Genomic DNA, 15299 nt, shown 5'->3' with positions numbered 1-15299 from the left:
TTAACAGTGATTTGTTGGTAATTAATTAAACTATAATTATAATTAGAGCACAGGTAAAATAAACATTTTGAACTCCTCATAAAAAATGCCTTGGTACGCCGCTGCTGTAATTAGTATATTCAGTTTGAGTAGCTAACCTAAACTCTTTTTATTCTATAATTCATTGATTTATAAACTTAAGTTGGCTATCATAAATAATAGTGGTAAAATGTTTTTATATGCGAATAATATATTATTTATACTATAAGCATAAAGACATTATTTAATTTTATTGCATGATAATAATATAATTTTTAAATATCTTTGAAATTATTCAATTAAATAAATGAAGTCATCATATGAGTAGTTGCTATACTAATATATATTTCTAGAATTTCTAAAGCACTCAATTTTTCATAAAATGTTTTATATATTTAACAGTTTAATATCATACAAAATATCTACAAAGCTCAAATATTACAGCTATAGATCTAAAATATAGTAAATTTAATTATCATTTAATACTTTTATTCACTATTACAATACGTACCTACTTTATATATTAATATAGGTATTACTAAACCTACAACATGTTGATTGCTATTTTATTTATTACTCTTTAAGACTTTAAATTTACTTTATCTGACCATGCAAATAAAATTCAAATGAAAAGCTCTAAATAATTCAAAACTTAACACGAGTGTGATGAAATTAATATATTATAAAAATTTTAATCTTATAAGATTCAAGTATCGAGTGTACTGCTGAAAATATCAAAGAACAGTATTTAAATCTGTGCTTTACGTCTCCGATTACCAACATGAAATTATACTATCAATACCTATTCACTATGTACAATATTCAATTTCTGAGATGTGGTCCCATCGAATTGTGTTTAACGTTTAAGTACTTAATTGCTATCCATAAATGTCTCTGAACATTGGGACCGTCAACTTTTAATGCCCGGTCTTGTGATGTTACTAGTGTTACTACATGCGGTTACAACAATAATTTTAAAATTAAAAATTAAAAATGTTAAAGAAAATTATAAACATGCATAACTGCATAAGTAAATTACCATATAAAAGCTCCTTTGCTACAAACCTATTAATTTTAGCTCGTCATTTTAGACACATTACTAATGCATCTAATAGATATCATAAACGACAATGGTGTACGTGGAGTGAATTAATTTGTCACTTTTCTTATGCGTAACAGTAGGTACTTATAAATTATTATTACATTATCAAATTGGTTATATAGATATTTAATATTATATAAATATTTCGATTATTCCACAACACAATATATATTGTACCTAATACTTATTTTTAAATTATCTTTTAGAATTAATAAATCAAAAAATTTGAATAGACATATTTAATTTGTATTTGGTCCTTAATAATATTAGAGATATTATATATAGGGTGTCCCGGAAATATTTATCCATTGAAATATCTCCTGAGATAATAAATATATCATAAATATATCATAAATCTGTTTTTTTTTATTAGACTTACATAGACAAGGGCTATATTATGTATTTTATTTTTGAATTAAATTATAAATTTTTTAGGAAAAAAATTTAAAAAATTATTTTTTGATTTTTTAGTTTTTGAAAAAAAAATAAAGATACCTATTTTATGGAAATATTAGTTTTCTGAAAATGTTGACCTTTCAATGTTTTAATTTCATTAATAACATGGTTTTTAATAATTTTATAGATAAACTGCAAAAAACTGGTTTTTATTCGGGCGGCGAGTTCCTCTCCACTGCTAATGGGCATCCGGGACATTCTGTATAACTTAAAATAAAATATTTATAGTAATATTTTGTTTTCTGGAAATAGTTTTACATACTTAACATTATATTAATTGTACAGCATAAATTAAATTTTTAAAAAGCTATTCCGAAATGCGCAACCAACATTATTGTGGTTGAATTGTTTTGTGTATATAATTGTTTTGTAGAGTTTTTAATTATACATTACAAACCATAATTATTAATTTGCTTAGAAAAAATATAATTAAATTCTTATTTATAACTGTATAATATTTACTATGATATAAAATATTTATATAATATATTTTTTAATATAAACCAACAAAATATTTCCGTCTCCAAATAAAATGGAAATTTTGTATCAAACCATTCATCACATAAAGCTATCGGTGAACCTAGTGCAAGCCAAAATGCATAGGTATATATTTAAAAACTAATTTTATACTAAAAAGATTACTCAGTATAATTTAAAATAGTTGATTATTACCATATTATAATATTTTATTATACCAATGCTTACCTACAAGTACCTATAATAAATATGTGTTTGTCCGAGTGTATTGTTATTTTTTACTGTTAAAATTAAATTTATGAGTGATTTAATGAACTCAAAGAAAACTTTTGTGAAACTATAGAACTTGATAAAATATATCAACATAAAAGAAAGATGTTAATAATTTTCAAACTTACAACATTTTTCGATGATCGATTATATAAAAAAAAAATCTCACTACATCATGATTAATATAGACTACTTAAGTGCTTTTATTATCATAGTACCTGTAATCAGGCTACAGAAAACATTCCTTAAGTAGGTCAATCGAATGTACCGAAAAATTGAGATACAATAACTTATTATATTTTGTAAATTATGAAATGATAGTTTTTTTTATTGTCTTAACAGTTTTATGTTTTTTTATCGTATAATATTGATTATTATTATATTAACCATAAACAATGCATCTTCTCAAAACACAACCTTTCTTTTTCTTTTTTTATTTGTATAATTTGAAATTTAAATTATGAAATTTAACACTATACCTTTGACAACTATAGTCATAATATCACAATACCGTAGTACCATAGGCTTTTAAAATTTAATAAAAAATGGTCTGATAACAAAGGGAATTGTTAGATAAATAAATCAGACAACTTAATCCATTTATACTCGCATTAATAACGATATTGCACGAAGGGAAGTGTTGGAGGGAGTGAAAGAGGATAAATTCAATAACATTTTTTGGAAAAACATACACTTAAGGTCATATAACATGGACATGTATTGGTTGTTTTTTTCTAAAACTGTTGGAACTAGAAGTCTATATGACAAGATGATGTGTAGTCCACACATTAATATGTCATTGGAGTTGTACATTTGTAATAAGCACTGATACAACAGAAATGTCTAAATAACTTTACATGCATACAATTATATGCAAAAAATCATTGAAAGGTATTAACAATAGACAAAAATAGACCATTGTTAAATGTAATACGATTCAAACTCTTACAATTAAATAACGATTTTCAATCTCATGGTTAAAAATCAACATAGTAATATTATAGTATCAATATTCAAGTATTTGAAGCTCCAGACACGATATATGTTATCTATAATTTATATTAGTATTATTATATTTATAAAAATATACTTTTAATGGAATTAAAGTACAATTTTTAATTAATTAAATTAATAAATTGCACCTGTATAAAATGTAGTGCACTGTGATTTTATTTATCACGAAAATGTAGGTTGAATAGTCTACCGACGAAAGTTATTTTTAAAAAGAATGAACAAAAAACGAGAATAAGTTAAACATAATTAAGTTTAAAATAAACATTTGTTTTTATTGTACTACTATCCATGTAGGTATATAAAGCTAGCTTATTATATGTACATGGGTTTCTCGCTTTTGCGAAACTTGTATGTTTATTATTATTTGTATTAAAAAAAAAATACTCGACCCTCCATAATGGTCGGTAAAATAATTAGTTTTAGAAAATGTATACGTTTAAAATTCTTAAAAATAATATTAATATACCTATATATATATAGGTATATATATTTAATATGAATATAATCATAATATAATAATTATATTAAATTATCAAGTTTGATATTTGATGAAATATCTAAATTGTATTTTCTTTTTTTTTTTTTTTTTTGATGTTCAATTGGATGATATGAATGTCTGAAAATCCTTCGCTTAAATTTTAAGGGCTAACAGGACTATTAATAATATTATAGAACTACATGATAAATATTAGAGATTGTCTTATAAATTTCATAATTAACTAATAATTTCTAAAAAAAATAATGGATAAAAAGCTACAGATACGTTTAATTTATTGAAAAAAATTAATACAAATCGAAATTTTATTTATCAATTTTATTGATTTATTTTATGTTAAACGATAATTCCATTAAAAATATTAAAATTCGTTGTAATTATTCATTAGTAGATTCATTTAATATTTGAATCGGCTTATTAGAACTCAAGCTAAGTGGTTTATTTGATTTGCCGATAAAGGACCCCGTAATTTTAAAACGTTTTTCGACCTAGAAAGCTTATATTTTCAATATACTTACATTAAATTAAATAATATACATTTACATTTTGAATATTCAGTTTTGTCACAATTGTGGGTCTTAATAATAACTTAGTCTGTGAAGATCCAATAACATTTCGATTGGACCACATACAAACCGAATTCTGTAAAATGTAATCAGTCCCTCAATTTTCAGGTATCAATGATCTCGAATTCTTAAAACCTAGCATTTCTAAGATTTTTATTGTTTTTAAATATTTGCATTTACAATAAGTTAAAAATGACTTCAATAAGAGAGATAAAATTAAATTGTACTTGAATGTAATGTTATAGAACCTATAACTTATTATGTAAATTAATAAATTGTTTTTAATTTTAAATTTTAAATAAAAACTATAATTCATGTTGGCAAGTTCTGGTGAAATTTACTTTACAAAAAACTAAGTTCGTTATTTGTATAATAGAATAGAGTAGTATATTAAACACACTTTTATTTATTACAAAATAAATCTTTATAAGATTCGTTGCATTCATCTCTGAGTTCTCGTTTATGAAAATTGTTATAGTGTTAACCAAATACACTGAAATTGACGTCTAGTTTCGACGATTAGTGTATGTCAACTAAAGATATTTCTAAAGAGTCCTAAAGAATTCTAAAGAATTGCGATAAATTAGATAGTAGTTTCGTTTATAGATAACTTACTGTAAAATATTTATTGAGATCAGTGATGAAAAATATACGAAAATAAAATGCAGATAAGAAGTCGACTGAAAATAATGATGAGATTTTTTAATTAAAAATTGAATAAAGAATAACACAAATAACACAAATAACTTGATTAGTGATAGAAATTGATTAAGATGGGGCGGAAAAAATTTATTTTTACATACTTAGTTGAAGAACAAGATAAAGAATTATAATTCATTAAAGATATTATTTAGACCAATATCGATGAAAAAAAAAATATAATTATATCTTACTCTGGTTCATATATTTACTAGGCATTTTTTATTTTTTTAGAATATTTTTATAAATATAGAAGAGAATCTTATAAATCAAATAATCGTTCTACTACGTTGCTCATTGAGATTTAGTCACTATGAATAATACCTACTCTGACAATGTAATCGTTTTTTGCTACTTCGAACACAATGAACTATTTCATATTGAGTAGGTACTATAACACATAATATATCCACGCATTTTTGAATACACAGTGTCTAATAGTTATTTTCAAAATAAAAATGAAAAACAGAAGTAAAAAATATGTTTTAGACTTATAGAGTAAATCAAATTCAACTAATAATAAATACTATAAGCTATAGTGTAATAAAATATATTATTATTACACATTAAAATAATAATAAAATTAAAACATCGAAAAAATATAAAATTTGTATGAATGTATTATAGTTATTACCTATTATTGTCATATATTTTCCAAACCATTATTGAAATTGAGTGGTACGTAAAATTATCTATTTATTACTTTTCTTATTTTTGAGCATTTAAAGTGGTTTTTTTATAATTTCCAAAAATGTTGTGTCTACTAAAAACCAATATCACATCTTAATAATAACAACGTCTTTATGTTTAAAAACCATTTTAAGAGGTGTTTTTTGTAAAATTCTAAAATACCAAAATACTGATTTTTGGTAAAAAAAAAAATTGAATTTCTCATAAATAATGAACATTTCTATATTATCCGTACCAAACCATAAAGAAGAAACAAAACAAATCCCCGTACAAAATTGTTGCATTGTACTCAATTATAAATAATATCTATGTTTTTATGAATAACGCCAAATACTTAATTTAAGGTTAGGTGCGTATATTAATAATTATTGTAGTATATTATTATTATAATTATTATTATGTAAAACATAGGTACTGTTATATTTGTTTGAAATAATGTATGTTTTATGTTTTAATAAATTTTTATTTAACATATTTTTATAAATAACTATCGTAGTTTATAATGTTTATATTATACCAGTTAAATAGTAGGTCTATAAACTAAACTTTTCTAAACTTTTAAGTTTATAGGTATAAACTTAGTCATACATTTTTAATAATGAATGAAGATATTCATTTCCTTTTGAATATTGAGGTAGGTATCTATACCAATTATATTACCATAACAAACAAAGCTGCCTAAATAGATATAATATGTTATTTTTGTTGACGTAAAAAATCTCCTATGTGCCAAATTTTTTTCTGAAGTTTGGTATACCTGAATTCAGAAAAAATAAACTATTTATGGATAAAATCTTCTATGTAATATATATCCATCGTAGAATTAATGGAAAATAATAAGTATATTATTCTATGTATTACTTACAGGCTACAATAACACATAATAAATCTCTTATGAAAAACTTCCTATTATGTGCTATCTCCAGCTGTAGAAAAATCCTGCTATGGGTTATCAACTATAAAATTATTATTTATTAAATAAATATTCTATACGATTCTTTTTATATGTAACGTTTTTTTTCTTCTAAAAATTCGGTTTTTAAATCCGTGATGGTTTTTTAAGCCAACCGCTTTATGTTGATCATAATTTAGTGTTGACTATTTAACACAATAATAATTGTTTATTGTTAATAAATAGTGGGGATAACATAATGGCCTAATAATAATATAACTATTAAGTAGGTACTTACTCTTAGTTCGTTCTTGCAGTATCCAAAATGAATCGCATCTTTAAATCCTAAGAAAGAAAAAAAGAATTTTATTCATTACATTTTTTGTTTCATATGTGTATATATATATATATATATATATTCAAGTAAAAATAGTAATTGTATTGTTATTTTTACATTGAAAAATATACATAAAATATGAAATGAAATTTCTCTTCACCTTGAAATGATACTCTATTGTACCCTTTTACCATCTCTCAATTTATTATTACACAATTTTGAATACCTCCAATCAATAATTTTTCAGTTTTAAACATCTAATAAGCAATGTCACTTTTATAATTAATTAAGTTGCCTCGTAAAATATCATCTTTAGTTTTTAAAAATTCAAGTACCGAGTCAAACAACTTATAGAATCTGTCTAAACAGGCACCTTTCGACAACCAACGAACTTCTGTGTGAAATAATAATTGATTGAATTCTTCATCATTTTCAGTACAAAGTTGTCCAAACAATCTATCATTCAATGAATTATTTTTGATTTTATTGATAGCTGAAATTACATAATGTAATGACTTATGTAAGCGTTCATTCAAATTTTTGGCAACTAAATGTTGTCGATGAATGACACAATGTACAGCGAGTACATTTGGTACAGTTTTTTTCAAATATGCAATAAAACCTCGATGGCACCCTACCATGGCTGGAGCACCATCGGTCGCAACTGATAAGATATTACACATAGGAATTTCTTTTTCTTTAAAAAACTCTTCCAATGTGTAATATATTGATTCTCCTTTTGTGTCAGTCATCAAGTTTTTAGCAAATAATAATTCTTGGCAAATCTTTTCTTCTTTTACGAATCGTACGTAAGCTAATAATAAGGCTTCGTTACCTGGTAAAGTTGATTCATCAAGCTGTATAGAAAATTTGGTGGCTTTTAAAAACTCGCATAATAATTCTTCGACAGATTGTGCCATTTCATCAATTCTCCTTTGCACTGTATTATTGCTCAGAGGAATTTTTTTAATAATGTCAAAAGCTGGTTTATGCAGCATTGTGTTTATTACCTCGCTTATAGCTGGTAAAATAAGTTCTTCGCCAATAGTATGTGGTTTACCAGACTTGGCTATCAGTAGAGAAATGTTGTACGAAGCTCGCAATCCGTCATCATCTTGTTTCGACGTTGTTGAAAACATATTGACCAATGTCGGCTCTTTCAAAAATTTCTTTTCAAGTGTTTGAAAATTAAATAAATCCATATTTTTTTTATTAGCATGAACTTTTATTAAATGTTCTTGCAGTCTCGATGGTTTCATAGCTTCATTTGAAAATACTTTTCGGCAAATGAGACACATTGGTAATGTTATATTTGTAGGCGATTGAATAAAACCATACTTCAAATATTCAATATTATACTGCCTACATTTTTTCTTCGATTCAGATGCCATGATGTGAAAAACGTTTAGAATTTAAATAAAATAATACACAAATTAACAAAAATTATTATAAAAACGACAACGAATAAGGTCGGCATTCGCGAGTGTACTAAATACAAAAATAATTCAGATAATTTAGATCACGTACCTACGTTGTTTCTGTTATCGCAATAACGACAGATTATCGACAAATGTCGACAGACGACGAACGATTAATCTAAAAATACAAAATACACAATTCAGATAATTTGGATCACGTACGGTGTTTCTGTTATTACGATAACGACAGATGAAACTATCACCGCCCCCTTTTTGTAATGAAATGCCCCCCAATTAAGCTTGTAACTTCCATTGCCCCCCTGGATAGGTCTAGCGCCCCCAAGGGGGCGATATCGCCCACTTTGGGAAACACTGCTATAGTTTTACATTCAATTTAAGAACCTATGCTATTTTTAATGTTTTATAATTAAAATCACGTTCTATTATGACAATTAAATATTCATTCCACCGTATTGCTATTACCATATTCCCAAAATAAATTATTTATGCTTTAAATTACGTATAGGTGTATTATGGTAAATATATTATATTAAATTAATATGTAATTTGTTGGATATTTTAAGTATGAAAACATTAATTTTCAACTACGTATATATTTTAGAATTCGGAAACGTTATACAGACTTATATGATTATCAGCCTGATTACGAATTCATCTGGATTATTTTTTTAAATTAAAAATTACATATTTACACCTGCCAATAGCATTTATTTGAATTGCAGTTTATAGCTTGTAAAATTTAAATAGAATTCTACTTACGTCTAAATCGTTTTTTTTTATTATTATTTTAATTTTAATCAATTTCAATGTTGGAAATAATATCAAATGGTAAACAGATATAATTTAAATTCTGGAAATTATGTTTTCTTAGACATAAATCAAGAGTCGGATGTTTCGACGAAACTATTGATTTATAAAGGATAACAGAAAACCTGTATGGCATCCGGTAAACATGACAAATTGGTGTGTAGAAAAATTATCAGTTCTGAGCACGGTATTGTTATGAAATTGAAAAATCAATCTTCAATGGGGGAAAATAAAAGAGAGTGATAGAGAGAGAAATAGAATTGGAAAGATAAAGAGCAAAACAGACCACGGTAGAGTAAAGAAAAAAAAAATATATACATCATATTATAATATGTATATAAAAGTTTCTGCTGGGTAAGAGCGAATCCATAGGTCAGTTAACAATATACAGAAAAACCTCGTAAATATACGGAATGTTTAATAATTTATGTTCTTTTGTTTTCAAGACGAGAAAATATAATGATGTAACTCAGTCGCATTTCGTATACGTGCTCAGACTTGATTTGTTTATTGGTATAACAAATCTCCCAATCAACGTATACCTAAACACACATTTTGTCACGCATCGGATGATTTTTAATGCACATGAAAGTCCTGCAGTTGCTTATGGGATGAACATTGGTTAACTTCGTATCACCACTAACGGTCTACGTACATGTCTAAACTTGTTAGTGAAACTATATAATAAAAGGTCGAGAGATAAAAATACCATTATCTTTATACTACATTACCACACTACAGAGTGAATTCTTACATTTACAAAGTTACAAAAGGTGATCAAGTTAAGTATGTAAGTATGTAATTACACACTCGTTGTTTTTTAACGGCATTGACTTTAAAAAAAAAAAAATTATATCTACAATATTTGATATCAGAGAACAATTATAAATGTTTAAACCACTACTCCACTCGTCTAATTTTTAAATAGGTGCTTATAAATAATTTACACTACTCGTTTAAAATTTTGTTTTCGTCATTCAAAATATGTTTTTAATAACCAGAGTGTGTCACCTTATAATATATATCTTAACATCTTCACCGCATACTTTTTTTGTATATTGTACAATATGATAGTGTCATAGTGTTTTCGTTTTAAGCGAAAATAAATGTTTACAACTACCTACTGCCAGTTTGTAATTCGATTGTTTCATTCGATAAATATGAAGTGGGTATTAAAGTGAGCCTAAAGTGGAATAGTTTTTTAAAGTTAACACTCGTTTTCAAAACACTTATACATATATTGGTATTACACATTAGTAAAGTATAATAATATATATAATGTACAATTGTAGGTATATCGTTTTATAATACAGTAAAACAATAATATGTTATTTTCCATATCAATTTACATAGCACCTGTTAAATATGAAAATGTTGGGTGTTAATTTTTATAAACTTCTCGACGATAATAATATAAAATAAGATACACACAAACACCTAATTATTGAGCTTCTTTTTTTTCTCTGTTAATTTCTCTACTACATTTTTTTTTCACATAAAATATGGCTTAACAAGAATTATGAAATTTTTTATTTCCCTTAAGTAATTAAATAGATTACATATTTGAGTGAAAAAAAATAGGATGGTGATTTTCATCTAGTTAGGTAGTAATATGTAACTAATGTAAGATAACGACTATGGATTAACCGCCAAACTACAATAACGGTGTGATATTAAATTAATATACCTACTATCAGAATTCAGAAGATACCTTCTAATTATTTAAAGAAAAATAAATACTCAACAGCCAACAGCAAATACGCGCGGCTCTAAATATCATTTCGTTCCATTTATTAAACCTTGAACACTATTATCAATGCGTTGAAATGGTGGAATGTTTCCTGGTTCTTTATTAAATAAATAATCAATGAATAATTATTGTATTAATTTTTCATCATTGATTTTCTTTGGTCTGGTAAGTTGAAGTTTTCTGATCGAAGATTTTTAATAAGTGATCGTTTGAGCGAAGTATGTTTGTATATAATCGATTACCTACGGGTAATCGATAAACGGTGGTTGTTCAATCCAATGATCACCAGTTTAACTCGACGAGAATCTTTAGTTCATTTAGTGTTGTTGTTTGTAGCATGTTGTTTTCGCTTGTCAAATGGATTTTCTAAAACTCTTTAGACTATAGTTTTTGTAATTTGTAGTTGGGTTTTTCCGAATTGTGTTTGAATTTTCAAGGCGTAACGTAGGTGAAATGTAGGGGATAAAGTACCACTAACCACGCTTCTACCGAGTCAGGCTTATCTTTAATTTTAGAGGTCTTTAAAATTATGTTTTTTTTTTTTACAGTTTAGGTACAGTTTCATCTATAACAATAACTTTTTATGAACATACTCAAACATCAAGCACAGTAATTATTAAGGGTTGTCTATCACATTATAGAATATCAACTCTTAGTTTATATCAAAAAGTAGGTAGGTAATATTATTAATTAATTATGTTATCAATTTAGAAGTCAGGTCATTGAAAGTATTTTAATATATTTTTATCATATATTCATTGGTTTGCAATATTTATTTTATAATATTTAAAACAAAAGTAAAAATTATAAAATTATAAAACAATTGATTCGCTTCGAGTCCTGAGAGATTAAAAAATATTATTTGAATTATGAATTCTAATTTTAAATATATCTATTTTATTGAAGAAACTCTTGACTTATAGGTGCGTATTTGTATTGTGTAAGCTGAAGTATGGTATGTTGAAATAATGAAAAAAAGTTGAGAACTAATAAAGTGGTTTATTCTTCTTCTTAATATTTTTTTTTCCATTTGGGAATCAATTGATAAACAGAAAATAAAAACGTATTAACATATATACATTTATATTTATCCTTTTAAGCATTATTTATTGAATAAAATATATAAAGTTAGTACTTAGTGTAGTAATATATAATCAAAGCATTATAAAAAAATAACAATGAATAAAAATAGTGCCGAAGTTTATTGAATATTTTAACGCTATAATTTATTACCTATTTGGCTAATATACATTGTTTAAATTTGTTAAAAAATATTGAGGATTGCTTTACTGTAATATTATAGTCATACGTCTATTTTACAAAATTCACATTCATATTCATAAGTGTATTTATGATTTACATGGAAATTGAACAAAGTAATATGTATTAAGTTTTAGGATTAAATATTGCATTGAGAAATATCGACGCAAAAGATACACATTTTGTACTTTTTAAATATTGATTTATAAAGCAATTTTGATTATAATGGGCTAGCTTCTTTAAGTTTCAAGTTATAATTTATAATTTGTTCGATAATATTGGACTAAGTAAAACAGGTTATATCTAGAATTATGTTAATTATAGATTTTCATTATTTTCTAAAAAGCATTCATAAAAAGATCCAAATAATTAAATCTAATACAAACTTACCATGAATAATTAATGATTTAAGTTGAAATAAAGTAGTTAAGTAAACTAAACTTACTTAAACGAGCTGCATAAATACATAACTAATTTTTTCAGCAGCTATAATATTATCAGTATTAATCCCAATGCAATAATTGATTATCACATTTTTTTTTTCAATGAAAGTGCTTTTAATAATCATGCAATAATAAAACGTCACCACTTAGACTCCAATTAGGCACTCCAAAAGTCAATAATTATAACATTTACAGTTTTTAAAAGTTTCCAAGTTCTTTTAGATAAACATTAAAACTGAAATTTTTTTTCAATTTTCAACATCCATTATACATTATTACATTTGTTATTCAATTTATTGAAGAAAATACTAAACTACAAAACTTACCCAGAGGTTTCTTTCATTTCCTGCCGGGCTGACAAATATGTCAAATTAAAATGGCAAAGCCCAATGCGTTTGGCATTGGACTTTCCCTATTTAACTGTCGACCAGACAAAATAAATCATTCCGAATTTTCGAATATTATCATAATTAAACTGAATGATATTATTAATGTAGTTAATGTTATGTGATTAATATAACAACAATGCAAGTAAAATATTATGTACAAGCTTGTTTAAAAAAATACTTTAAGCCATTAAATTCAATACAAATAAACTAATTTCAATGGTATATTTTTATGAAGTAGATTTTTAACAATCAAAAAAAAATGTTGATCTAGATGTTATTCTGAAAATGATTTTCAATTATGGTTTGTATTTTCATATATTTTTATTATTATTTATGTAGGTGGGTTTACAGAATACGATATACCAAGAATATATAAAATATTACGAATATATTAATATATAGAATATATATATATATATATATATTACGAAGAAGTGAATTTTAGAAAATAAAGTCAACGTTCAATCCATACAATACTTAGTATTATTTTCTAACCAAAAAATAACACACAATACAAAAATTTGTCATTTTTATGTGTATAAAAATAATGATATAAAGTTTTTAAAAAAGGGGATGGGAGACACGTACTTGAATTAAGAAACCACTTTAAATTTTAACGTTACGCGTAGTATGCTTGTAGCATTATTTTTGAGTTAAATAACTTTATGAGTAGGTACCGTAAGCATTAATCATTACACCCAAGTTTAGCAACTGTTTTCTTTCGTTATTATAACTTTAGAAGAAAAATCGATTTTGATTATTATTAGTTTTCATAACAATGTATAGCTCCATATTTACGTTATAATAATATGTTGAATGACGAAAACAAATTGTGTTAATAATAATTAATAAGCAATAAATAATATCACTGTAATCAACTATATTACCTATACAATACTTTATGGCAAAGAAATGAATAAGACCGTTCGAGTGTTTATAATCAACATAATGAATACATTAAAAGAACAAAAGAAATACGGGTTTTTTTGTATGTAGACTGTAGATGAATCGAAAAGTAGTTTTCTACATTTCTCAACGCTCAAATTGTAACAATAATAAATTATTATATTATATTAAGTGAGTTTGTATAACTGTAATTGTTGCAGAAAAATAATTATCATAGGTATAAGTATATACAACAGACGGCATAATATTATGTACCTAATGTTGTTGCAGTATCATTGAATAAATATAACATTGAAAAACATGCCTAATTACTTTATTATTTAAAATACAAACTATGGTTTTACTTCAATGAAATATTATCAAAACTTTGGGTTAATAAATTTAATAATAATAACAATAATAATTTTTAATTTAAAAATATTTTTTTATTATATTATAACCAAACATGATTTTCTATATAAAAATCTTAGATTTTTTTGATTTATTCAGAGTTTATAACTTTTTCAAATAAACCATTTGTTCTAGGTACCTATTATTATTTTGTTTTATTAAATTTATATTTACTATCGAAACTTTTTAATATTCAAAATTCAGAACATGTTTCTGGTAACTAATCGGATATAGTATGAGGTTGGGGAGGAGCCTAAAGTAAAAAATGCTCATCTAATTTATAAAATCATCAGGAGTGCTAAGTTTCAAGCAAATAAGTATTATAATTATTTTTTCAAAATTTTTATGGACTTTCATATTATATAACAAAACATACCAGGTCATCATTAATGTTATAATATATTACCTATAGAACAATAAATCAAAATTTGGATTTTGTACTTGTATATAAACCATTACAATAAAGCAAAAAAGGGGTCACAGAACGTTTGGGCACATTGACCTAAAAGCTTTGGGTGCAAAAATATAAAACATTTAAACACATAAAATAAAAAGTATTTTATAATTTTACCCAATAAATCAGAAAACGTTTGGGTACACATATACAAGACACGTTTAGGAACACATCATATACGCGAGATCTGAGTACTGGTATACTCATTTATTGTTCGATAATTTATCTTAAACTAATTATTATCAATTATATTATTTTTATTATCATACGATTATAATCGTAGTATTAGCAACTTCAAATATAATATGTGAATCTAATACCTTGTTATATAGACTATAGTCGTTATTAAAACTTATTTTGGATGACGTATTAAAAAAATATATAACTAGGTAGTTTTAAAATGACAATAATATAAGAAAGTATTTGACAGTATATGATATTGGT

At 24.9% G+C, this 15299-nt stretch overlaps 2 protein-coding genes across 3 annotated transcripts in view; both read right to left on the bottom strand.

Annotated features, from left to right (window-relative positions):
- The window catches only part of LOC107164451 (uncharacterized), a 138523-nt gene that overhangs the window by 108770 nt on the left and 14454 nt on the right, over nucleotides 1-15299 (bottom strand). For both annotated transcript variants that reach the window (XM_089220499.1, XM_089220500.1), the window contains one exon: nucleotides 6979-7025. The gene's annotated coding sequence lies outside the window, so the exon portion shown is untranslated. The remainder of the gene's footprint in view (nucleotides 1-6978; nucleotides 7026-15299) is intronic.
- Nucleotides 7186-8810, bottom strand: LOC149058577 (protein ZBED8-like). Its single transcript, XM_089220501.1, has one exon. It carries the CDS (start codon nucleotides 8406-8408, stop codon nucleotides 7275-7277), a length of 1134 nt encoding a protein of 377 aa, XP_089076627.1. The 5' UTR covers nucleotides 8409-8810; the 3' UTR covers nucleotides 7186-7274.

The sequence above is a fragment of the Diuraphis noxia genome, unplaced genomic scaffold (assembly GCF_037042655.1).
Source record: "Diuraphis noxia isolate RWA-SAM2 unplaced genomic scaffold, SU_Dnox_SAM2 contig0002, whole genome shotgun sequence".
Taxonomy (NCBI): Eukaryota; Metazoa; Arthropoda; class Insecta; order Hemiptera; family Aphididae; genus Diuraphis; species Diuraphis noxia.
The sequence above is the reverse complement of the archived record's forward strand: the minus strand, read 5'-3'. Positions and strand labels throughout refer to the sequence as shown.